This window comes from Gopherus evgoodei, chromosome 21 (assembly GCF_007399415.2).
Source record: "Gopherus evgoodei ecotype Sinaloan lineage chromosome 21, rGopEvg1_v1.p, whole genome shotgun sequence".
In the NCBI taxonomy this organism is placed as follows: Eukaryota; Metazoa; Chordata; order Testudines; family Testudinidae; genus Gopherus; species Gopherus evgoodei.
The window spans coordinates 8374737-8401981 of record NC_044342.1 but is presented as its reverse complement, the minus strand read 5'-3'; the positions used below and the strand labels follow the sequence as shown (position 1 = coordinate 8401981).

The following is a 27245-nucleotide window of genomic DNA, read 5'->3' as shown; positions in this document are numbered from 1 at the left end:
TGCGATTTTATAGGCTTTATTGATTGAACATGAATTATGCATCAGGAGACAAAGGCATCTGGCATCACACAGAGCAGAGACAGATTGAGCAATAATTCAAACCGCAAGCAAAGAATACCAAGAGAGAATTTTTTTTTGACTCATGCGCAGAATCAAAATTGCTGAAGTAAAGTGCAGTCAAGTTACAGGGCTAACTCACGAACTAGGTACTAGTGCTTTCACAGCAGAAGCTGAGACTCCTCTCCCCACTGTGATTCCAAATGATAACATTTTCCAGCCAAATGACAATTCTGTAGTTCGCAAAATCTACTGGGTGGCTTTAACATATGCAAAGCATAGCTGAAAAAGTCTTCTTAAGAGTTTGCCTCCTTGCTGGAATGAGCCACAATGTATTTGATCTCTTGTAGGATCTTGTCTTTATTGTTCAATACATTCAGTCTGGCTGATTGAAGGAGTTTGGTGATGTCTCCCACATGGTAGAGAAAGCGAACAGGGGTGAATCTAATTCTCCATTCCGTCACATAGGCTGAAAGCAAAGAGAGAAAAGATATGAATGCATTTTTAGGATGAAGATATTAATATTACTAATGGAGTGTCAATAACAAGTAGAACTATGATTCTGATTGCATTCTAGGGTTCCCAGGCTGTCGTGAGAGGAATATCTTGCTTCTGAGACTTAAGGAGAAGAATCAAATGAGGTTCATGTATGGGGAAAGGGTTTCACAAATGCTCTACTCCCAATCCCAAAGCATCTGGATGTTTTGTCTACAGCTATCAGCAGTGACACAGTTAATATAGTTGAACTATCATCTTTAGGGTTCAAAGTCAACACCATCCTGAACTGAAATGGATACTTTGCACTTCTCAGATTGTCTACAGACTCTGCCAGCTTCCTTTAATTCTGTCAAATTGCGATTCCTATTTTCCCTGCTTTCTACCTCTCACCCAGCTATTCCTTTGTCTTCTTGCTTTTCTCTATAGTGTCCCATATGCAGCATGTTTGTGAAAAAAACAAGGAGCAGATTCTGCTGTCATTTGCACTAAGGCAAATTAACATAGAGTACAACTTATACATCTACCTATCTATGGATTTCAATGGAAACAATGGCATTTGGATGCCTACCTCCATTAGGCTCCCTTAAAATATTGCCAGTGAGTTCTTTTAAGATTCCTATCATTATAGGAACAGAGCATTTAATGCCATGACACTGCATTCACAATAGCTCAAAAATCAAGAGAAATAGAATTTGTGCAGAATGTACGGGTGTCTGAGCTGGTGTAACTCACATGCTCAGACTGCTGAGAGAAGGTTAAAGGTTTTCCAACTTCTAGACTCCTTTGCATTCCTCTCTGAATTTGTCCTTATGTGCCAGACTCATCTCTTCATTGCACTAGTGTAAATCTACATTTATACCTTCGATTTCACTTGTGTAACAGAGAGAAGATTTGCCTCTGTGGCTTGACTAGTGCTAAAGAAAGAAGTTGCCTGATTCTGAGCTCAAGGAGTCATTTGATGAAACTGAAAATCTGCAAATGTGAACATCACAAAAGCAAACACTTTAATTATATATACACACACACACACACACACACCTGTGAGACTCACTGCACACAACATTAAAGCCAAGAGCATAGTAGGATTCAAAACACATGGATATTTATGGATATTTTCAAGATTCACATTTAAATTAGTTTTAAAAATGGAAGAGATATAGGCTAGATTTTGAAATGTATGGAGATGCGGAAAGATACAGATAGGTGACTGGTGAGATTTTCAAAAGCAGCTCAGTAGATTAGGTATCTAATTTACTTAGGCACTTTATAAATCCCACTAGGTGCCTACCTGCATCTGGAGACACCTAAATACATTTGAAAATTGGGTGCAAAATGTTTACAAATCAGAGGGAAAAAAACAAACATAGATGCTACTGAAAACAACCCTTATGGCAGATAACTCTATTGTCATGGTATAGTTCCCGAATCTGAACCTTAGAGTCCAAAAGTTGGGGTACCAGCATGAATTCCCCTAAGCTTAATTATCAGCTTAGATCTGATAGCTGCCACCAATCAGGACTTGGAGTGCCTGATACACTCTGGTCCCCCCAAAACCTTCCCTGGGGACCATCAAGACCCAGACCCCCTGGATCTTAACACAAGGAAAGTAAACTTTCCCTCACCAGTGCCTCTCCTAGGCTTTCCCTCCCTGGGTTACCCTGGAAGATTACTGTGATTCAAACCCCTTTTCTCTCCTTCTCTGGCTTTGCCTCCCTGGGCTATCCTGGAGAGATAGTCAGATTCAAGCTCCGTGAATCTAAAACAAAGGGATTCCACCCTTCTCCCCTCCCTTCTCCTTCCCTGGTAAGTACAGACTCAATTCCCTTGAGCCTCAACAAGGGGAAAAAATCAAACAGGTCTTAAAAAGCAAAACTTTTAATAGAAAGAAAGAAAAAAAAGTAAAAGTTATCGCTGTAATTTAGATGGTAAAAGTTACAGGGTCTTTCAGCTTATAGACACTAGAAAGAAGCCTCCCCCCAGCAATATACAATTTAAAATACTTCCAGCAAACTACACATTTGCAAACACAGAAAACAATCAAAAGACTATATCCGCCTTTTCTACTTAATACTCACTATTCTGAATATATAAGAGACTGTAGCAGGGAGATTGGCAAGAAACCTGGTTGCACGTCTAGTCCCTTCCAGGACCCAGAGAGAAAAAAAAAACCTCAGAAAACAAAGGCTTCCCTCCATCGAGATTTGAAAGTATCTTGTTTCCTGATTGGTCTTCTGGTCAGGTGTTTTTGGTTCCCTGTTTGTTAACCCTTTACAGGTAAAAGAGACATTAACCCTTAACTATCTGTTTATGACATCTATAACTACCTAATCTGTGATTTCTCTCAACTTCCTCTCAAGATTCTATCACTAGATACCCACTAATATAGAACACGGGACTAGATCAGTCTGGGGGTACCTCTTCACTTCTGGCCATATTGGCAGGTAGCAATTGATTTCTCGGGGATCGATATATCACGTCTCATTTAGATGCAATATATCGATCCCCGAACGCGCTCCTGTCGACTCCAAAACTCCACCAATGCGAACGGCGGTAGCGGAGTCAACAGGGGGAGCTGCAGACATCGATCCTGCGCCATGAGGACGGTAGGTAACTCGATCTAAGATACTCTGACTTCAGCTATGTTCACGTAGCTGAAGTTGCATATCTTAGATCAATCCCCTCCCCTAGTGTAGACCAGCCCTGACATTTTATCTCAATCCCTATGCCCCTTTGCTACCTTACCTCAGACCAAACCAGACTCAGCTGTATTTAAGTCATCCACGTTAGTTAAATGAGAGTGATGTCAGTAGCATTTTAGAAAATGAGTGACATGAAAGTTACCTGGGCAATTCACTCTGTTGAAAAGTGGAAAGTGCATGACAGTTGGAGCACCCTCTCCTCTGAAGATGTAGCAGTCAGAGGGGTTATCTGGCTCTAGAAGCAATTTCTCGTCTATCTCAGGAAATGAGATGCAGTTTTCCTTACAGTATTTGGCAGTTTGCTTGAGGGCCTGTAAGTGAGGGAATCATGATTATTTTATTTAAAAGAACTGCTGCCCACAAGACCAGATAGCTCAAAACAGTTAACTCAAAATCAAACTTTCTCTCTGAGTCTTCTACTAATTGACTAAGCAGAAAACCTCCAGTGGAAACCAGACCCTCTGCTCTTGGGATAGGAAGAATGTTTGTGTAACAACACATGACTATTTATAAAGAGACCCTATAGCTGGGATTTCCAAAGAAACTTAAAGGAGCAAGAATTTATCTCCATGGAAAAGTCAATATGAGTTGGCTTAACTCACTTAAGTCCCTTTAAGTATCTCAGCCCACAGCCATAAGCATAGATCAAACATGGCACATTGAGTCCAGTACACAAGAATAGAGCTAGAAGGTTCACAGCAGCCCATAGCTGTTCAACAAGGATAGATCTGAGTGGTTCAGTAGGACCCGAAGGAGAGCTCTGCGTAAGCTCAAAAGCTTATATCTTGCACCAACTCTAGTAGGTCCAGTAAAAGAAATTACCTCACCCAATTTGGTTCAGTAGGAGACATTTTCCTGTATGGGTCAACATTCATCCCCAGTACTCGACACACGAAAGCTCAAGGCTACCAAAGGTTCATCTTTCAGTTAAGGTGAAAAACAGATTTCCTTCCTTGAGATCACTATGGGGTACTTTTTTCTATGGCACACATGGGAATTTGTTGTCCAATTTCCATTGTTTAAGGCACCAAACTGTCCATTGTGCATTTGAAAATCTGCTTCTGCAGAGATCCATTGGGCCCTGAGACATCTCACAAAAGTATTGGTGTTGACTCAAGTCAGCTGACCAACTTGCTACTGGGATGGCAGGATTCTTTCCACTAAACATTCCCCCAGCAGGATAGAAGGGGATGAGATTCTATGCTCCCTTCCTGTCTTGAACTGTTTTCCAGAAAATAAAGTAAAGAAAATACTGCTTGACTGTTTATTAAAGATTGTAAATTTCTTTGTTGGATTCTTATCTCTTGGAGTCAGGGACCATGTATTTTTCTGTCTTCAAATATCACCTGGCACAATGGGCCCTCATTACTAACTTGAATGACTGTAAAAATGTAACAATGATAGGAGTTACCTTAAATGGTTCAAAAGGGCCATAGTCAAAGGAGAGAATCAGTTTCACTTTCCTTTCCGGGCGGAGAACCAGAGGGAAAGCACAGTTTATGCCTATTCCAGCATCTACCAAGGAGATGACTTTATCCTTCACCAGCTCAGTAGAATCAAAAGCAGCTAAAGAAATGTAACAAAAAATAAAATTATCATACTAAGAGATTAGAATCTGCCCCTTGTCAGGGGCAGGATTAATAAATAATATTCACTGCAGCTGTGCTTCGGTAAAGTGTTTGTGTCTTGTGCCATTATAAAGTAGAACCACCTCTCACCTTCTGCTTCCCTTAGTACCCATTGTACAGTATGAATGCCCTTTCCTCGCCTCTCACCCTCTGCTGTGCCTAGTGCCCATTTTACAATATAGTTCTCTTATACTTGATCTTTCCATCCCCTGGCCATTATACAGTAGAACCACCACTTTCTCCTTCCTGCCATTTACGAGGCATCATTATAGGCTGTAGTGGGGTGATCACCCGCTCTGGCCTTAAAGGGCTTAAAACAATACAGGAGAGGGCTGTGGCTGGGGAAGGCTGGATGGAGAAGCAGAGTCAGCTATGGCTACTCCCCAGTCAGGGCCCAGCTGGCCCTTTTAAAAGGGCAGTGGGACAGGAGCAGATAGTCTCTAGAGGGAGAAGGGCATGGCTGCTGGCAGGCTGAACAAGATACCTGAGTGGAACAGGGCTGGGGAATAGGGCAAGGGAGCTGAGGAGCTCCCACCTGGAAAAGCCCCAGTCTGTGGCCTTGTCAAAAGCCAGAAAGGTACTAGGGTGCAAGGGTGAAGCCCAGGGTATACAGAGATAGCCAGTCCAAACCCCTCTTGCCTGTGATGAGTGGCTTTTACACTGCAGTCTATACCAGTGAGCGGGGACTAGATGGTGACTGGCAGTAGCCCAAGACTGAGGCGAGGTGGTGATAGCGGGTGAGGGTTCCCCTGGGTGGGGCATGACTCCCACTGGCCGCAGTTCACTGCTCCAGGCCAATGGGGATGGTGAGAAGCCATGGCCAGCACATCTCTCGGCCCATGCCACTTCCCACAGCCCCCATTGGCCTGGAGTGGCAAATGGGATCCACGATCGGCTGAACCTGCCATCGCGGCAGGTAAATAAACTGTCCCGGCCTGCCAGGGTGCTTACCCTGGTGAGCCACATGCCAGAGGTTGCCGACCCCTGCTCTACATAAACCAGTAAAAAAAACTGTTTCCACTGATAATCAAAATTTACTGATAAGCAAAATAAGAAAAATGCTTCTTGAGAATTTAAATTAGAGTAGTTTTAAAATAGACTAGTGAATGAATATTAAAAACTGGTATGATTAGTTGATTTAAGGATATTAAGTTTGTATATTTTGACATATGATGTTGACAATTTGTGTTTTAATGGTTTTTAAAGATGTAAGTTTTTGAATATCTGTGTCTACTGTCATTAAATATTCATTTGATTATCCTCTTAGTTTTCATCAGTGCTAGGATTTAAATTGATAAGAATTAAAAACGCTTAAAATTTATATTTTCATGCAACTGAAAATTTAAATAAAAAAACCCAAAATGCTTACAGTAGGCATTGACACCATCTGTCAAAATTTAAAAATAAAAATTTAATTCTTCCAACCTTAAAAATACTGTATAGGAAGACAACCCTTTCTCATGTTTCTGTGTGATGTATTTACCATTAAAACGTGACATCCACACCACAGAGTCAGTAACCCATATTCTACTTACAACATTTGTAAAGAAAGTTATTATTCGTTCCCCATTTCCAGGTCAAGAGACCATGAGTGGTTTTTTGCCACATTCTAGCGAAATCCACCACTGAGCCTGTGAGAGGGCACAAACCAGAATTCAAATATCAGATCTAAATATGTAAATATATTCAGGAATATCTGAAAATCAGCAGAGATTTTCTTATCTCTTATTTGCTAGTGCAGACAAGAAGCTGTGGGAAAAATAATCAGCGTGTCTTGTATATAGAGCAAAAATTAAAAAGCAAAGCTGATTGTGAGGAAAAAAAGGGCATTTGTTACTGAGACAGACAGAAGCTGTGGTATTCTCAGAATCTCTGATTCCCTCATTATGCCACATAATGACCCCCATATGCTTGCCTTGATTAATAAATTTTATTTTAATGATTTGAGATATGCCTATTTCCTAGAACTGGAAGGGACCTTTAAAGGTCATGGAGTACAGCTCCCTGCTCTCACTAGCAGGACCAAGTACTGATTGCAGCTGCAGATCCCTAAGGGGCCTGCTTAAGGACTGAACTCATAATGCTGGGTTTAGCAAGCCAATGCTCGAACCACTGAGCTATCCCTCTCCCCGAGATGAGATATGTCAGCTGTCAAGTTCTTCCCTACACAGAACACCTGATGGCAGTATAAATCATTTCCTATATTTCATTATGTAAAATATGTGGCTCAGTTCCTTTAGCTGCTGATTTGAGCTGTGCAAATAACTGATTTTTTGGTTCCACTATCAAGCAAACAATTATAATTTAAAAATCCCAAATGAAAATTAAAAAAAAAAGTCAAAAGAGAAAGTAAACAAAAAAAATTAATTTTAGGTAGAACTAAATGTTTGGCTTTACTCAGAATGAAAATAGAGAGAGAGTGTTCTAAAAGTTATTTTCAATGAAATTGAACCATTTTTTAAAATTGTTTTAAGCTGAAAAATAAAAACATTTCACTTTGAAAATTTCAGTATGAAATATTTGGGTTTTTTTTCTGATTTATTTTTGTTATAAAATAAACAGTTCCGGAAATTTGATGCGAATTCTTGAAACGTTATTGCTGACCCAAATGTGCATTTTTCAGGAAAGAAAATTGAGCTGAAAAATTTCACCCCCTTCCAGTGCTGAGTTCCCTCAACTCTGATTAGAATTGGTTTGAGCTGAGGAAACACAACCTTAAATTCTTAAACACCCAAAATGGTCAAAATCCAAACACAGCCTGCTTATAATAATAATTTTGAGTCAATCTAAACATTTTGGTCAACACCAAATGACTTTTAGATGCCTAAGTGCTTTTGAAAATCACACTAGGCACCTAAATATCTTTGAAATCTGTTACAATGTGACACAGGAGCAAAGTCCCGCTGAAAGTTAACAGGGCTTATTCTCTGACCTCCTGTTCATGCCTTTTGAAAACACATTCATTGATATTGGTGAAGAGGCTCAGAAACTTTCATAAAGAATATGACAGAAATCTCTACACATAAACCAGGCTAGTCCACAACAGCTTTGTGCTGAGCAGGCATTTGTTAAAAAATGACAATGTGAGAATCATTATTTATGAGGAAGGGTGAACAAGAGCCATGGGATTTGTTTGACTGAACAGTTCATTGAGCCTGAGTTTCTCCTCACAAAGATGCAAATATCTCCTCATACAGCCAGTGTACAAGATGAGATTCAAACTCAGTCCACAAAGGATTAAAATGACTTACCTACTCCGCCTTTAATGTTTTCAGTAATTGTCTTATTCTTAGTATCTGAAAAATATATTTGGGTTATAGGTCACTGCACACTCTCATTGACAATAATGCAATCACCTAGGCAAGAATCCAGATAAAGATAATGAAACTATGGTCACCAGTTTTGATTTTTAAAGAACCTAAGGGAGTTAGGTGCTCAAATATCATTTAATCCCAATGGGAAGTGGATACCTAATTCTCTTAGTATCCTTTGAAAACCCAGCCACTGTGAACGGTATTCACTAAAGTCACACCCTGACAGAGGCAAGTTGAAGGGACAAAGGAATGCTTGTCTCTTATTCTCTAGATCCACTTTGTGCTCACTGAGAGCTCTTTGGAAATAACTTGTGAAAATCTTACTAATCAGTTCTGGGAACATTCCCTACTTCCATGGCAAAGCTTTCTGATATAGATGGATCTTGAAAAAAAAAACAAAAAACACTGAACTTTGGCCCTTGTGGAGGGAGGTTTCATTTCAGTTTCAAGAGTCTCCATGTTTGTTTTGTTTGTCTCCTCTACTATGCTGGGTCTACTAGGAAGCCAAACTATGACTAATTTAGCCATGGCTACTTACATAGAATTGTAGAAATGTAGGAAAGGAAGGGGCCTTGATAGGTCATCTAGTCCAGTTCTGTGCACTGAGGCAGGACAAAGTATTATCTACACCATCCCTGACAGGTGTTTGTCTAATCTGTTCCTAAAAACTTCCTGTGTCAGAGATTCCACAACCTCCCTAGGGAATTTATTCCTATGCTTCAGTACCCAGACAGGAAGTTTTTCCTAATATCTAGCCTAAATCTCCTTTGCTGCAATTTAATCACATTGCTTCTTGTGCTGTGTTCAGTGGTTAAGGGGAACAATTTATCACCCACCTCTTGATAACAAACTTTTACAAATTGAAAACTGTTGTCATGACCCCCTCAGTCTTCTCTTCTCCAGACTAAATAAAGTGAACTTTTTCAATCTTTCCTCATAGGTCCTGTTTTCTAGATCTTTAATGATGTGTGTTGATCTCCTCTGGACATTCTTCATTTGTCCATATCTTTCCTGAAGTTTGCTACCCTGAACTGGACACAGTGCTCTAGCTGAGGCCTTGTCAGTGCTGAGTAGAGTGGAAATATTACTTCTTGCATCTTGCTTACAGCACTTCTGCCATGTGCTTTGTGATTGCACATAATATGTGTGCAAAGAAAGCTCTTGCTAAATATTTTGGGAGTACAATGAAAATTCCACCTCCCTGCAGAGAAGGAGTCTCTTTTTATTTCCAGGAACTCACAATTACTCAGTGGTAGCCGCCACACAGGACAGGTAATCTCTAATAAACATTGGACTTTAAAGCTCTGGGAGTGGGCTGTGAATATTTGGTCCAAGGACTCATCAGGAACTGTGTTCATACAGATTTAGATATGTCACCTAGAGACAATGAGGGTGAGAATTATTGTTTACTCTGAAAGACTAGAAGACATGACTCCCAGAGATCTTGGCAAAATGCAGTAAGCTAGATCGTTCCCTCATTTACTGATGGGTAATTCTATAGTAACTGCTATGACTTCCTCTTCCCAACGTATGCCACTGTTGCAGAGAGAATAGCATATGACTACAGAATGCCAAAATCCTATAAGCTGCAGTATTCATTGGACAGATTGGCATGCAGGCTTAAAGCCAGAAAGGACCATTAGGTCATCTAGTCTGATCTATTGTATAGCATGGGCCACACAATTTTACCAGTTACTTTCACCAAGACTGTCAACTTCTGTTTAATTAAAGTATGTCTTTTAGAAAGGCATCCAATCAGGCTTTGAAGTCAAAGAGTTGGAGATTCCACTACTTCCTTGGGAGTTTGTTCCAATGGTTAATCACCCTCATCATTAATATGTGTGCCTTATTTCTCACTTTGATTTGTCCACCTTTAACTTCCTGACATTGCTTCTTTTTATGCCTTTCCCTGCTAGATTCGAGAGTATGCCTGTATTTTGTCACTGTGAAGGTATTTAAACACCATAACCTAATCACCTCTTGGACTTCTTTTTCATATATTAAACAGACTGAGCTCCTTAAATTTCTCACTGTATAAGACTTGGCATTATTTTTGTGACACATCTCTGCATTTATCTTCAATGTCTCAGTGTCCCATTTTCAAATATGGACACCAGGATCAGACACAGTATTCAAGTATCAATTTCAGGAAATAGATTGGGAATCAATTCAAGGCAGTTCTACTCCTGGCTTTGCCAAAGAATTTCTAGGTGATATTTGGAAGTCACTTAGGCTGGGATTTGTAAGGTATTAAACACTCATATCCCATTGAATATCAATTTTAACTTGTTGAGATTCCTTTGAATTTCCCCACTTTATTTCTCATTGAACCTCAGTTCCCCATCCTGATTTTTGAAAGCTTCTCAGATAGTTTGATGGTGATCATCAAAAAGTTGCCATATTATTTAAGAAACAGGAGCATCCGGGAAGGCTTTGGTCCTGAGCACACACTCAGAAAACAGAGAACATGAGAATTACTCATGAGACTATGTCATTAACAATCTGGATATGATTATCTTCTCAAGCTGGAGTGGATCAGAAGCAATTCCACAGCTGTCAATGCAGTGGTGTTAGTCTGAAAATGTGTTAGCAATCACTTTACTTGTAAGGGGTTTCCTGATCAGACTTGTAGGCTATGGGGCTCTAAAGGAGGCATGTGATCTAAGTTTTTAAGCACTCATTCTGAATAAAGCCAGCCTAGATCAAGGTGGGGAGAGTTTTGCCTCTCTGTCTTAGGGGGAAGACTGCTTTTTCTCTCTCTGTTTGTATTTCCTGAGTATTAAGGTCTTGTTTTTCTTTTTTTTAAATAAAGTAATATTACACTGCAACCTTCTAGCAAGAGTATTTAATGTTTTTATCCAACTTCTCTGTTTGAATGCTAGGAACATAAAAGCAGTTACAGCTATAGGGTCAGAGTGAAAGATCCAAGATTATATATACCTACCTGGTGAAAAGCCTCCTGGTGAAGCTCCTGCTGGCTCACTGTGCAATGAGCCTTCCATATCACCTGAAAATGTCATAAGGATTTACAGTCATTTCACGCAGCCACAGACAATAACACAAATATCAAAGAGCTGATTTAAACTGAAAACCTAGGTCAATTTAGCTACTTTATTCAAAAGTGTGAAAAATTCACACCCCTGAGAGATGCAGTAAAGCTGACCTAAGCTCCAGTGTAGATACTGGTAGTTTGATGGAAGAATTAGCCAAGCTACATCCTCTCAAGGGGGGACTAACTACAATGATGGAAAAACCCTTCCATCGCTGCAGGAACTATTGACAAGGCAGCACCATGATGACACAACTGCAGCACCATATCTGTGCCATTGTAACAACTGTAGTAGTGTAGACAAGGCCTAAGAAACAGCACACATATAACAATGAAGATATTCTCCAATAGCCCAAGGACAAAGTTGTTAGCTGAAATACCTCAGGACAGATTCTTCCCTCTCCTTCCACATGGCTATAATCAATGTCTAGACTTTATTATTTCCCTTCTTAACTACTGCAGCCTCTTCCCCTATTGCCTCACAAAAAAATTCATTAATCTCCCTCTGGTCGGTCCATATTCTACCCCTAATGTCATCTTCCCCGTTGTCCGGCAATATGGCCACATCAGCTTGCTTTTGGAAAGTTTTCTGTCAAAACTATTTTTAGCTGCAAAATAAGAGTGTAAGGAGTTTGGGCTGTTAGCGACATTATTATGAAAATCCCCCAAATTTCAATGAAAACAGAAATTTTATATATTTAAAATAATTCCATTTAATCAAAAAGCTATTCTCTCTCTCTCTCTCTCTCTCACACACACATGCGTGCACACACACACACATACACACATGCGCAAACATGTATGACATGATCTAGTTTATTGATTAGCACTATACTGAATTCCATAAATAAATATTTCTATATTTACAAAATATGGTTGCAGATTCAGAGACTGCAATATTCATTGAAGGCTGGGTATCACAGAGGAGAAAGCCAAGAGATGGAGTTGTGAGAGTGACCATGAAAAAGAAGCACAGAGATTGAGCTGCTTGGGCACAGAGCTCTTTGAGTTGCAGACATGGGGATTTCTGATTAATTAATTAATTAATTTCTGATTAATTTGCTGATTTTATTGGTCCTACTCTGTTCAGAGAGACATGATTTACTGTACATTTTTTTTGTAAATAAAGATGTACCTGACCTTTATCATATATTCCTCCCTCTAACAACATGGCCCTGAAGGCCTCAACTATTGGCTAATGACTTAGAACAAAAAAGGCAGCTACATATATATATACTTACCAGCTTCAGGTTCAGTGGTGGGTACTGGAAATCCCTTGACTATTCCTTCTGGACAACCTGAAAATGTCATTAGGATTATCAGCCATTTCATATACCCACGGACAATCACATAAGCAACTAGGAAGTAACATTCAGGTTACAAAGATCATGGTCAAGCAACATTCAGGTTACAAAGATCATGGTCAAGTCAATATTTTCAAGTTTCATAAGGAACAAAATTTGTAGAAATTAGAAGAAGTCCAATTTTTTTTACCTGAAATAGTATTTCAACCAAATCCAAAAGTAAACCAAATAAAATTTCTGCAGGTTGAATTTTTTCATTGTTTTCATGAGTGACTAGAGTAAGAAAACTGATCTTTTTACTGTCAATTTGTTTTCGTTTTGATAAAAAAATATTTTTTTTAGAAAACTGTTAATGAAATATTTTTGATTTCTGGTATTACAGTGTATAACCAGTATTTTTTCCCCCGAGGGAGGGGAAGGGAATGACCCTTTATAGACATCAGCAGTAGGTACATTTGGTAAGTAATTGAAGTGACCATGGACTATAATGACCTACTTTCTTTAGATGGTGAATATGATTCTTTTTCTCCCTTAAAGAAGCCAAAGAATATATCTGAGGGGGAAAAAAACCTCAATTAGACAGGTCAGTTATTTTACAATACATTGACAATAATTCAGTCCTTTAGAACACAAATTTTAGACCGCAATGATTTAGGAGAAAAAATATATTGATGAAATTATACCACATCTGTTTCTGTCTACTCCCTACCAATCTTGTCACTAAATCTCTATCTTATCATTATCCCATGTTGAACACCCGCTTAGTGTCCTGCTGTGTCACCTCCAAAAGTGCCCGGGACACTTACAGAAGTTGATGTCACTTCTATTTGTGATTAAACTAAAGGGGGACAAAGTGACACTTAGAGTGGGAGTGGCTTATGTATCCCTTTCTGTCTGCCTATATGACTCAAACTATCATCTAGACCTATTACTTCGCATTTGACATATTGATTTATTACGGACTTTTAAAATATATAAAACTAGAGCTGATATAAGTGTTTTGACCAACATTTTTTCCTATCTGAAATGTGGCTTCATCAGAGTTGAAGACTTCCATTAAATATCAGTTTTGACCTTTTTTTTTTTTTAAATCGAGTAGGAAACTATAAAAGGAAACAAAGAAAAAACAATGTAAGATGACATTTTATTTCATTTTTTAGAAACCAAATTTTCTTCATTTTTCTATTTTTGGTGTTTGAATTTTCACTGCATTTTACAATCTCTCTCTTCCTTTTGTACTTCTTGTCCTCTTTTTTTTTAACTCACTGAGGAAAGTAGTAGGTAGAGAAATATAAAAAGATGGGAGAAAAGTGGAGTAAATCCCAATTTTTCACACTTATTTTACTATTTTCCAACTAGAAAAGTTGGGCACTTTTTTCCCACAGAAAATTGTGGTTTTCTGATTTCCTCTAATAAAAGATAAGAACAGCCAGTCTAAAAACCTTTGATAGAACCTCAAATAGAATAAATAGCTAAATAAAAAAAAGTCTGCAGAACATGAAACGCCCTCACCTTCAGAAGCACACACAAAGAGATGCAGTTTGCTGTGTGCTGTAAAAGTCCTTAACCTGGGTTATTTTAGAGCAGTGCAGGAAGCTTGTTCTGGAGTTGATAAAGAAGACTCCACTCTAGAGAGTCCCACCCAGCACAAAGTTGAGGATCTGAGCTCTGACTCCAGTGTGCTATGAGGAGAGAAACTGGCATACCTTTTATAACTTTTTCATTTTCTGTTTTGCTGCCAATGGCACTTCCCCACAACCCTGAAAACAAGCAGGAAAAGAATACAAAAGGATTTGACTCTGTTTATTTATACAGGTTCTACTTAGGGTTGATCAAGGTATTTTCTTCACATCTGAACCAAAACTGGTTTTTTTTTTATTTTTGTTTTGTGAAAAAATATAATTTTGATTTTTTGTTCTGATTCGGGAAAGGAATTTCTTTTGATAACTCAAAATTTTGTATGGCTTATGGAAACTGTCTTTACCCCACTCAGCTGTCTACATAAAAACTCTCTAATATATGTAAATATTGCTCCATTTTAGAATCTCATGGTTTACTTCCGATATCTATGCACCTAACCAGCCTCAGTTATCTCCATTTGCTAAGAAACAGGGGCATGATCATTCACCTTGTAGGTAACTCATGTTTTTCTCTTCTTTCTGCTTCTTTAGCTCCCCATTCTTGTATTCACTTCCAAAGTATTCCATGGGTACACTTGCTCCATAGCCAAGGAAGCTGGCTTCATGGGGAGTGAACTCAAACCAGGTTGCTGAAAAATAAAAAGAAATAGTTTGGAAACAAAGCCCGGCAACAGTTTTGAGGTGGCAGATGAATAAGTCAGCAAGGGTGGCATGAGGTATCCTTAACTCAGGGGAATGTGAGCATGCTTCAAACAATGTCTACATTAATAAAATTTCTTTCCATCCATGTTGTCACATCTTCACATCCATCCTTGACTCGTATTCACATTCTGCATGAAGCTGCTGGTCCTCATCATCCAGGCTCCAACTACAACCCCACAACAGCTGTGTCCCAGTTCAGAGTTCTTACTACTAAAGCTAAGCAAATAATGTAATTTTTAATTCAGCGGCTGAACCAGTTTGACTCGAACTGAAAAAAAAACCCTACTTTTTCACTAAATTAAAAAGTAAATAAATAAATCATTTTGAGTTGACAGAAAATGAAACTTTCTTTTGTTTTATTCATTTCAAGTCCCATAAAACTTTTTTAGTTGACTCATTTCTATTCTCCTTGATTAATCGGTTTTCACTTTTCTTAATGACCACATTTGAAATTAAAAGACCATTTGAAAGGAAACCATAAAAACAAATGTTTTACACTTACAATTTGTTTCCTTAGCTGAAACTATTCATTATAGTTGAATTTAACAAAAAGGGATCTGAAAATGCATTTTTAGTGGAAAAAAAATTATTGAAAATATTTCCCCCAGCTTAACTTGATCATCCCCTTTGCTCCACCATTGAATTCCCTATCTCCTCACCTCCTACCTTACCTTCTCCCATTATCAACTTCATGCTATCTTCCAGGAAGCCCCATCATGCAGAGTTCTCTCAGTGTTTCAGAAGGCCCATGTGATTCCCTAATTCATCTACAATTTCTCCAACTGGTTCTCACCACATCTTAGTCCCAAGGCACCTCCCCAAAATGTGTGAACTACCACCTGGTTCTAAACCACATCCAAATTATAAGAGAAATTCTTGGCACATCTAGGGCTGTGTAGAAGCTGTTATTTCTCATTTGGAAGGAAACTCCACATTTGTGAAATTTGGTTTTGTTCTGAATTGGAATGAAAACAAAACAAAATGAAAAATTCCTTGCAAAAAGAAGTGTTCAAGACAATTTTAGTTTGGTCAATCAAAAAAGTTTCATTGTGATTTTGACTTTTTATTTCATGTTAATTTATTTTTTATAAAACCTAAAGTAAAAATAATTTTGAAGCAAAATGTCTTCTTGAAATTAAAAATTGAAAGGCTTCATTTTGGTATTTTTCTAAATTGTTTTCTTAGGAGTCAAAACTGACCTATACTCATGGAAAATTTTTACTTTGTTGGACCATTTTTGATCAGCTCAAGTTATAGCTAAAAGTGAATGGAGTGATGGCTGTCGAGTTTCTTGTGAAATTATTCTTTCATGCTCCAGGAATTTTATTGTGTTATTAATGATATTAGCTTCCTAGATGCTTCAAGATGCATAATTTTATATTGTTAAATCTAAATAAGTAAATAAGATAATAAATAAAGTGTGTCTCCACCTAAAAAGACATACGAAACTAGGACAATGAGAAAAAGAAAACAATAGTGAGTTTGAATTTTTCTCAAAAAAAGTTTTTGCATAAACAAAACTTATTCTCAGCAGTAGTAGATGTTACCTGGATTTTCCATGTTTTTGAAAATTTCTGCCATAATTTTACTGATATTTTAAGAATCTTTTTAAGGTTTTGTTTCACTTTCTCTTTTCTCACTGAAAATCAAGATTTTTGCTAAAGAAAATCAAATTAAAATATGTTTTTGATAAAATTTCTAGGGGAAAAAAAGGAAACAAATATTGCAGAAAATGTCATGCAGTGTGGAAAAGGGGCCCATTAATAATCCTGCTGAACAAAAGAGATTTACATTTTAAAAAAATCATATTTTTTTTCATTTTCAATCAACTCTAAAGACAACCTTTACATCTCTGCTGCCTCGAGGAGTTGCATATAGATGGAATAAATGACAGGCTTCTTTGCACTGACATTTCCTGTAGATTTAGTTGTTTGTTTTTACCTGGAGAGTATTCAGTTACTTTGGAAAAACTTTGCTCATCTACTGCTGCATAGATGGGGTAGGGGTTATTTCCATTCTCAGAAGCACTCTGCTGCTCAGACAAGTGTCCCTTGTCCAGCTGTAAAGACAACATTTTATATGTTCAGACAAACACACCCTAATTTTAAATTATGATTGTAACATTGTCTATAATCCCTGCCCTTACAGCTTGGTCCAACCCTGAGCTCAGGGATCCAACACATTTCCACACGTTGAGATGTTAGCTAGACAGATGTGGAGTTGGCCCTCAGTTACCCAGGGGTATACATGAAGTAATCCAGTAACTGCAGAATTCAGTGGAACCACTCAGCATTTATTTATGAGACCAAACCTTCCTCAATGACTAAGTGGTCAAGCCATTAGCCTAAAACTTAATCCCCACTTACCCTGAGGACGCCTGAGACCCGTTTCTGTGCACACACAAATCAGTTTGAGTTGGTTCTGCATGGACTCAGGACCCAAGGTCTTAGGTCATTAATAGAGGGGTGGGTCAGAGCCAGTGTCCCACAGCAACTCGGGTCCAAGTCCTCTTGTTTTGCTGTGTGGACTCAAATCAAGCCACAGTCTCAAGTCAGAAGGTTGGGCAGTACAATATGACCATATTAGCATGGCTGTGACACCTAGGTCCAGCAGCTGTAAGTACATCTGCACTGCAAAGCGAAACCCACAGCTTCAAGTCTTAGAGCCTGGGACCAATTGACTTGGGTCACGGGGCTAGGGTGGTGGGGCTAAAAACAGCAGTACAGACCTTCTCCTGTGGGCTGGAGCCCAGGGTCCGAGACCCAACCCCATCACCAGGTTTTAGAGTCCAGCTCCAGCCCCGACCTATGTTACTATTTTTAACCCAGAAGCCTGAGCCCCATGAGTCCAAGTCAATCGATCCTGGTCCTGAGACTCAGCATCACAGGTTATTCTTTGCAGTGTAGATGTAAGTTTTAAGCCCAGGTTTACAATGCAGCGTGGACACTCCAGCCCAGGCTTGAAAATGCCAGGTACACCATCCTGGGTCCCACAGACCCAGATTTACAATGCAGTGTAGACATACCTTACGTGGTCTTGAGCAAGTCAAGCAAGGCCAGTTTTTTAAAGGCAATTAGGTACCCTGTGGGATTTTCAGAAGCATATGGGCACCTAAATCCCATTGAAATTAATGGGTGCTAAGTGCCTGCATGCTCATCCCACAAGATGATATCTTTAAAATCTGGCCTTTGGGTGCTTGGTGCCACAGTTTCCCCTCTGTACACTTCCCCACTTCACAGAGATGTAGTGAAGCTAAACACACTAAAAGATCATGAAGCGCCATGATACTTTGGTGAGTAGGGTCATACAAGGACCTTAGAAAGTTATAAAACTGAAAGTTTATCACCTACCTCATGTAACATTCCATAGACCACAGTGTAGGCCCAGAACTCAGTCAGGGAGTAATTTTCATCTTTAGCTGCCTCGAGAAGCAATTTTGTTGCCTTTGGGACACTCCAGGTGTATTTGGAAAGTCTAGCACACATACTTTCCTCCAGGACCTGCAATTTCTCTGTCCAGTCCCCATTTTTGTAGAGATATGACATACACCTATTACAGAGGCAAAATACAGATGGTAAGGGGAACAGGATGTGGGCTATTTTCCACAGCCATTTCAATATCTGCATAGTTATTTATTAGAATATTCTCACTCGTCATTCTATCATTGCAATGCATTTGTAACCTGCAAGGATCACATTGTTGGCTGGATAGGTGCTGTGGAAAGCCACAGTACCAGCAGAGATAAAATCCAAATCCCCCAGGTCCTTACCAGGCTGAGCAAATGGAGAATCTCTATTAGCAATACACAGGGTATCTGACACTGAATTTGAACAGCTCTGGTTACATTCAGGACATTTGTAACATCCACAGATCTGTCCAGACCATCTGCTGCCCTAACATTGACTTCAGTGGGACTATTTGTTCAGAAAGATTTGGAGGGGAATGATGGTTCAGAAATAAGGAAACTTGTCTAGAACTTGGGAAATGTGGGTTCTGCTCCCTGCTCTCCCAGAGATTGTAGCCCCAGTTTCCCATAGGGAAAGGAGGATACCGGCACTTTCCGACCTCACAAGGGTGTTCTGAAAATAAATACAATGGTGCTCAGACACTATGTTAATATGGGGCAAATAAGTAATTACGATAATTAGGAAGTCGCCCACTGGTATCAGTCTCCCTTTGAATTGCATTGACAACAGAGTGCTTAACTCTCTTAGGCTCCTGTGTCAATCGTTACTCACTGTGAATAAGACAATCAGTACGTGGCCCTGTTAGATTAGCTGGGTGTTCTGGAGGACACAGTCTCTTTTTCCATTGAGAAACTAACTCTCCACTCTATCCTACAACTTTGCAACCATTGTTATCTCTTTTCCACCTGGATAGCCCCGTCTTGTGTTACACCCTGTCACTTGTTCCAGTTTACCGAACCCCAGTTATGTCCACTTCTCATTGTTTCCATGGCCCAAACCATTGTACACACTCTGCCCTCTTGACTGGAGAAAAAAGGGCAACAGAAGGTAGCAGGCACTGTTCTGCTACCCTGTTTTTAGCATTAACGCCAACAACAAGTGTGCCAAAAAACACAGACAGGTCACAGAAGATCCTGAGTTTGGTTTAAAAATCATGAGATTTATTTAACAAAAACATAGGTTCTTTTTACTTGCCTTCCAGCATTTGAGATGGTAGGGTTCACATTACCAAGCTTTTCTCCACAAGCACCAGAGCTAGACACTTATGCTTCATAATATAATTAAAGCCTGTTTTACACTTGACTGTTTGGCCAGCATAATTTTTGCTCAAGGGGTGTGAAAAATCCACACTCCGGCTTGGCATAGTTAAGCTGACTTATGTCCCTATGTAGGTAATGCAAGTTCAATGCAAGAATATTTCTGCTGGTTTAGCTACTGCCTTTCAAGGATCTGGATTACATACACTAATGAGAGAACTTCTCCCACTGATGTAGCTAGTGTCTACACTGAAGCATTACAGTGGTGTAACTGCATCAGCTGTGGCATTTTAAGGGAAAATAAGCCATAAGACTCACAAAAAACCCATGATTAAAGACTCCACAGTCTACACTGCATTATGCAGAACTATATTTTGCCACCCATATCCCAGACTTTCGAGAGTCCTCCCAAAATGTGGCTGCATTAGCCCTTTGTTTGTGGTGCAGTAAGGGAAAATATGACTGTCAATAGGAAAAAGGAAGTCATCCATTGGGACATCTTTGACTCCCAGAGCATGAGTCCAGTGAGACTATGTCTACACTGCAAAGCAATAGATCTTGAACCCTGGGTCCTGGCCTGACTCAGGTTAAGACCCTCTACCCTCATGGAATCCTGGGACCCTGGGTCTAAGCTCTGGATTTGCATGATTTTTGGGTAGACGGAAGAGGTATTGAGTTTTAGCCTGGACTTACATTGCAATGTATGTAGGCCAAGGCCTTTCTGCAGTAAGAAAAAACAGCCATAAGAGGACAGCAGCCACCAGGAGCTAAGAAGCAGGGAGTCACGTCCCATCTAATTTGCATCAAAACAATATAATATCAGGCTGCTAATAATGGACTCCTGTCCTAATAGTATCACAATCACCAGGTAAAGAAATAGATCTTAGGATGTTTATAGACAGTTTTGTTTGATAGTATTCTGTTTGCAAAGAAACCACTTGTCAACAGTTGTGATGGTTAAATCCATAGTTCTATTGTTTTGCCTTTATGGCCCCTACTTCTTTATTGTTTGTATGGTCCCTGTGTAATTATTTTATTGTTTCTGTCCATTGCATAAATAATTTCTGCAAGATTTAAATCAGCTAAGGTGTGGGAGTATGATTGGTTAAAGAATTGTTTCATAATGGGCTAGGATTGGTGAAAAGTACTGTTTAGTTTAAAATGATTGATTAAGATATTTCTAAGTAGAATCCAATTTTAACTGTATAAACTTGGGTTCAAAGGGAAGTTCTTTGGCTCCTCACACCAGGACACAGCTCAAGATCAGAGCTGCCAGACCTCAGCACCTGGCAAAAACACCGCGCAGAAACTGGAGCCTTGGAAGATCTAATCTTGATTGGCCACTGAGTAAAGTTTATCTGCCTTATCAGGAGTAGTGAGAATTGTATGTGAAGCATGTGTATTCTGTTTTGGTAACTGTTAATAAATAGAGGTTAAGGATATTACTGTGTAAGGTTCTTTTACTCGTAAAAGAGCCCATGAACCCCCAGAAGGTTACGTCCTTAGCCCAGGACTGGTAAGGGTTAGTGCCTTATGCCCCGATCCCATGCTGGGAAAGAGTGGGGTGACTAAATTAACTGGGTTATGCCTCGAGCTTTGGTAGGGTAATGATGGTGTGGGGTGCCCTAGATTGTGCTGGTAACACGTGTATTCTCACCTCCTCAGGAAATGGACAGACAGTGTTTTCCTATTGGTTATGAAGTACTCAGTATGTCTTTTGTTAATAATAACAATAGCAATACTTTCCCCTGGCTGTCAGTTCTATAGAAGGACACAGTTTCATTCACTCTTGACATGCACCTACCAAGTTGAGCCTGAGACCCCGCACAAGTACATGATGGTGTCCAAGAGACCATGTTTCTGTAGCTCCTGCAGGGTTCCATGAAGGGCGATCATGGCTCGTAGACCTCCTCCAGCTCCCAGGATGGCAATATTGGGCACATTATCCTGACGAAAGGAAAACAGATGACAACGTATAAACTGGGATTAATGAGGAACCATCATTGCTCGTCTAAGTTACTTTCATGGTATCTGCAGTCAAACATCTGCCATTCCCACCTAGAATATCTCCCATCATGTAATTTAAAAGAATATCTTGTAGGCCCCAATTCTTCAAGCATTCACCTATGCAAGTGTCTTTAATTACACTGGTTTAAATGAGACAACTCCCATGAGTAACTTTACTCACAAGCTTTCCTGAGTGCAGTAATGAGGCCTGATTTTACCTCTTCATCTACAAAAATAACTCCAGTAGCTACTATAATATATGACATTTGTATGAATTATGTAATCCATGTAGCATGAATATTGTTAATTATCAGAACTGCTGGAAAATATTTCAACAGGGTTGTTGTTTTCTTTTGTTTTGTGGGGGGATTTTGATGATAAAATCACCTTTTTGTTTAAAAGGAATTTTTTTATTGATATTTTAGGAGTGTCCACAAAACCTGTAAAAAAAGAATCAAAACTGATATACATATATACAGGGAGAGAGAGAGAGACCTCAATACCACTATATATGTGGTTTTAGGAAACAGAAAAAATCAAGTTTGAAGATTTAAAAGAAATTGTGAAAAAATTCAACATAAATGGAAAAAAAATGTTTTCTTCATTTTTCGGAACCTGTTCTTTCCATCATTTATATTTAAACATGTATTTAAGTCCATCCCAAATCAGCAAAGCAATTAACCATGCACTTAATTTTCACCATTCACTTATGTCCCATTGGATTCAGTTTGTTTTAATCTAAAAGCTTTAAAAAAACCAGAAAACAAACACAAAACCCTTACAACTTTTTGATGAACACATTTTCACCAGCTCTGCATAAGTAATCATTACCATTATCAATGTTCTGTATGTTCCTCTATAATTCTATAAGACTTTTTATAGACTCCTACCAGATTACAGGGAATCCCAAGGCTATCCAGGCATTTCTTCACGCGCACCTTTCTGTTACTTGTTCCTAATTTTTCCCCTTCTGAGAGTTCATGGGAAATTCTGATTTTACCTTCACCCTGGGGGAAAAAATGTCAAGAGAATGTATCATCTCTGAAAAATCTGTCAGGGATGTACAATGTACAGAGATCCAGACAAACCATTAAAGTGTATTCCAGGTGGAACCCAAAGCCTGTTTGGAAAAATTTCACACATCTCTCCTACACTGGAACAACAGGGAGAAAGACTCTGTGAGGAGAAAGAGAGATGAAGTGGGTGAGGAGGTATCTTTTATTGGACCAACTTCAGTTGAGGAGAGAGACAGGTTTTCAAGCTCCACAGAGCTCTTCTTTAGATCTGGGAACAGTACTCAGAGTGTCACAGCTAAATACAAGGTGGAACAGTTTGTTAAGCATAAAGAGTTAACACATGTTGCAAGAAATCATTCAAAATCTAATATCCTAGGATCAACATGGCTTACAATTACAATGAAAACAGCTGAGAAACTCGTGGACACTTCCCAGCACTTGAGCCAGCCTCAGCCAAACCAGAGTGAGCTAAGCTGCTTCCTTTCATATGCTCCCCTCATTGGAAGCATGCCATCAGGATGAAGGGGTGGAGTCTCTTTGACCCAAATTTTTTTTTAATTTCTGTGTCGCCGGTGCAGGGTTAATACACCCCATTACAGAAGGTAAATGGAAAATAAGTATTGGTCATGATGAACCCTACTGTTCAGAGTTTAAGATGTATTTTAGGTGTCACTAAATATAGAAAGATTGGCCCGAGTCTGCATTACACCTCTACCTCTATATAATGCTGTCCTTAGGAGCCAAAAAATCTCTCTGCGTTATAGGAGAAACCTCATTATATCGAACTTGCTTTCATCCGCCAGAGTGTGCAGCTCCTCCCCCCTCGGAACACTGCTTTACTGCGTTATATCAGAATTTGTGTTAGATTGGGTCATGTTATATCGGAATAGAGGTGTATATAGTGTGATAGACCCCGGCCACTTGGGTAGAGCAGAACAGCAGAAGGCAGATATAGTGGCCACTGGATTAACAGTTTTTTTTCCCCTGACTGACCAAAGCAGGGGCTGCTTCAGGCTGATGAGAACACCTGACTCTAATTAACCTGAAAAGAGTCAGGTGAGGCCATTAAGCTAATGTGACCACCTGACTCTAATTAAGACCCCACTGATACTATAAAAAGGGCTCACTCTAGTCAGGCAGGAGGGAGCCAGGGAGCCAGAGGAGAGGAAGTGTGGCTGAAGGGCTGGTTAATGAAGACACCCTCGAACCATCAGTAAGGGAGCCCTAAGGTAAGGGTGAAGAAGGGAGAGAAACAGGAGAGCTGTGGGGAACTGGACCAGCAAAATGTAGCAACTCTGGCAGTGAAAGATTGGCTGCCAACTGCTGCTACCATTAGGGTCCCTGGACTGGACCCCAGAGTAGGGGGTGGGCCCGGGTTCCCCCCAACCCACCACAACAGGAAACATCTCCTGGGAGGAGAAGTCAGGGCCCTGTTAGGACAGGAGGCTAAACTGTTCTGAAATAAGCCCATAGGGACAACAGAGACTGTGGAAGTTCTCTCACCAACCTCCTTGCTGGCCTATGATGAAAAGGGCTCAGCGGACTGTAACCCTGGCACTAGAGAGAGAAGGGCTACATGGAGGGTCACAGTGAGCCACTGAGGCTAGTATAAACTGCCTAGAAGGACCCACGGGGGTAAGGTCAGAGCTCTGTCACAATAGCTACAATGAAGCAATGTGGCATTGCTATTGAATAAATGGAACACATGAACTTCAGAAAAAATTGCACAGAAAAGCTGGAGATGAAATTGCTTGGTCACCCTTCATATTATAATTAGTTAATAAATGGTTAATAGATGTTATAAGCTCACTGAAGACAGAAGCAGTGTGCATTATAGACAGTAATAAGCACACCAGTAAAATATATTATGGTTGCTTATACTCTATAACTAAAATAATCTGTTGAGCTGCTGGATCCTATAATAATTGATTAGCCATTTATTTATTTAAAAATCTATTGATCCTTTATGAACTCTTCATGAGCTGTTTGTGAATGCACCTTTAATATGAAATGTGATGAAGCATTTCCAAGTAACAATAGGTAGGAAAACTGCAAAATGTAAGAGGAATGGTATACCTTGTGTTTATGAAATATTTCCATTTTTGCTTTCCTGTTTCTCTGTGATTTCAAATTCCTCCGTCAGTGAAAAAGGAAAACTCCACCTCTTTCAGGACTTCCAAAAGCTCAGGCCAACATCTAATTTATTCTTCCTTGCTTTAAAGTATAGAAGAGAAAATGAACATTGAATATAGTGACATAGGAAGTGCTGAATTATCGAATCAGCCTCTAGGTCCATCTAGCTGTAGATGTATTTCAGAGTATTTCAGAGCATGTGGGGATAGATAGATAGATAGATAGATAGATAGATAGATAGATAGATAGATAGATAGATAGATAGATTCTTTTGTTTTATTTAAAGTTATTTTTGTAATGTGGTAATGGGTCTAGTGGCTACATTTTCAAGCTTAACAGAGTGAAAGTCACCTCTGCTACTTGCTTCAGATTTAGAGTCTCTAGGAACACATAAATACCAAGGGTAGTGAGAACACAGACATTCACAAGTACAAGGTCCAGTCTCTTTTACAAGTTTTGTTAAAATTACAATTAAAGCTATGGTTACCCAAGCATATAGAAATCCTATGCAGACTTATACAGAAGTTACAAATATAGTTATACTCACAGTCTTAACAATAGTTTTGAGGTCTGGTGGGTCTCTCATGGATTGATCATCATTAAAGGATGATTTATGCTGGAATTTCCCATAGGGAGCTGAATTTTCCCGTTGTTGGCACCCTAACGCCTGTCTATATCTACGTTCTGTGCATGTCCATAAATGTATTAACTCTCCTTTTCCTCATTGGTCTGATGACCCCTAGAAACTAAAGGGACCCTGATTTCTATAGGTTGTGTAGATTCTTTTTATTCTTATTGGCATTGACACACAACCTATATCCTGTAGCTAAGACATGTCGGAAACAGATAAAATTAATCTTCCAGATAATGTTTTGCAATATTACCACTTGGTTCCTCTTTCTCCGTAATCTTAGGGTATCTGGTTATTCTTCAGTCACTTACTTATGTCAGCATTTTTTAGCTCCTAGGCCTAAAATAGCTAAGCTAAAATCTTGTAGGCATGAGCCTACAGGCCTTGTGTTTCAACTCTACTTACTTCAATACCTAATACCTAATTATCCCTTCTAACTGCTCATCAATCTTATCCTTCTATAATCCTACAATTTAACTCTCTTAAGCATACAGTGATGATATATGACATAATATGTTAGTTAATTATAACATAACACAACAAATGAACAATAAACTAAAATAATTGTCTACAATAGAAAATAGATTGAAGCTACAGAGATAGAAAAGAGAGCAGGAGACAGAAAGAGAGAGAGATCCTGGGATGTAGAAGGCAGTCAATTTTTTTTTCAGACACCCAACTGCTTTTGAATTTCAATAGGATTCGGGCACCCAACTCTCATGGATCTGCAGAAAATTCTAGCCATATTAGTAATGTATTGCCCTTTTGCTACAAAAGAAAAGAGAATGTCTACATTCACATGCTTTCAATTCTTTTAAAGTTAATTATAAATAAATATAAATAGACACATAGATAAAAGATATAGGTGATGCAAGATAGATAAATAGAAGCCAGACAGATAGAAGAGAGACAGCAGAAGATAGATATATAGATAAATAGATGGCTCATCCTGGGATTTTCAAGCCAACCTATTTTTTTTTCAAGACACCCAACTCCTTTTGGATTTGGGCATTCGACTCTCATAGGCTCTGCTGAAAATTCTAGCCATACTAGCAATATATTTCCCTCTTGCTGCAAAAGAACAGAGACATTGTTCATTCACACAGCCTCAGTTATTTTAAAGTTAATTTATGAACAAAGAAAATCAGCCCAGTCCAGTGTTGTCATTGGCCTTGTTCTCTGACAGATCTTCTCAAGAGAGCATACACAAGGAATTGACCCAGAAGAGAAGCATTGTGGAACACAGCTGGCCCTGTTCTTTTCAGTGGATGTCAGGGTATACATCTATAATCATGATGTAACACTGAAAAATAGGCTTTGGATGCCCCTAAATAAACTGCCAATCACCCTCTTGGTTTGTTGTTCCCAAGATATGGGCCTCCAGTCCAGGGTAATAAAGGAAAATATTTGGAGGACATGTATGTAACCTTCTGATAAAGTGATTGACATGGGCAGTATTCTTTTCAAAGCAAAGTATCTTTTTATTAATGTATCTAATAATCCCTACTAGAGTGTAATCTAAAATTCTCTTATTGTAAATTAAAGAGCAGCTAGACCACAAGAGCGCATAGTATAAATGATTCTAAGCACTTCACTTTGCTAAAGAAGGCCAGGCCATAACAAATCACAGACAATGGTTTGTAACATTTGTTAAATACTATAATTAAAAACTAGCAAGCTTACTCTGCCCTTTGGCTTTGCCGCATTATTTTCTTGTTGCTGTTTGTTGCTTGCAGCTTCTGCTTCTCCCTAGTCAGCTCTGCCCAGTCAGCTCTGTCTGTGGTCAGGTCTCTCGGCAGCTTTTAACTTCTTTCCAGGAGCTCTACTGGCCAGCACCTACTTGT

General features: G+C 39.2%; 1 protein-coding gene across 3 annotated transcripts; it reads right to left on the bottom strand.

The window, feature by feature from the left end:
- Positions 1–27245, bottom strand: LOC115638276 (cytosolic phospholipase A2 gamma-like). 3 transcript variants are annotated; one of them, XM_030539862.1, is made up of 16 exons: positions 27085–27245; positions 24714–24851; positions 22512–22628; positions 21419–21561; positions 18242–18440; positions 16833–16950; positions 14678–14818; positions 14256–14309; positions 13046–13102; positions 12487–12543; positions 11141–11203; positions 8134–8178; positions 6418–6513; positions 4666–4820; positions 3397–3565; positions 1–526 (listed from the first exon to the last, which is right to left on the bottom strand). In XM_030539862.1, the coding sequence occupies exons 2-16, from the start codon at positions 24735–24737 to the stop codon at positions 354–356; spliced, it is 1611 nt and encodes a 536-aa protein (XP_030395722.1). In that variant the 5' UTR covers positions 24738–24851; positions 27085–27245; the 3' UTR covers positions 1–353. The 3 variants fall into 3 exon arrangements, with proteins under 3 accessions (XP_030395722.1, XP_030395723.1, XP_030395724.1); XM_030539863.1 differs by lacking the exon at positions 27085–27245 and adding an exon at positions 25318–25578; XM_030539864.1 differs by lacking the exons at positions 21419–21561; positions 22512–22628; positions 24714–24851; positions 27085–27245 and adding an exon at positions 18865–18960 and having other exon boundaries at positions 18242–18443.

What these genes read in the sequence shown, in the direction of transcription:
- LOC115638276 (XM_030539862.1), bottom strand. Translation starts at nt 24,737, where the DNA reads ATGGAAATATTTCATAAACACAAG. An exon ending in ACCAGGAGGCTTTTCACCAG is followed by an intron (nt 8,179 to 11,140) that starts GTAGGTATATAT and finishes TATATTTTTCAG; the next exon opens with ATACTAAGAATAAGACAATT. An exon ending in CAACAGAGTGAATTGCCCAG is followed by an intron (nt 527 to 3,396) that starts GTAACTTTCATG and finishes CTTTGCTTTCAG; the next exon opens with CCTATGTGACGGAATGGAGA.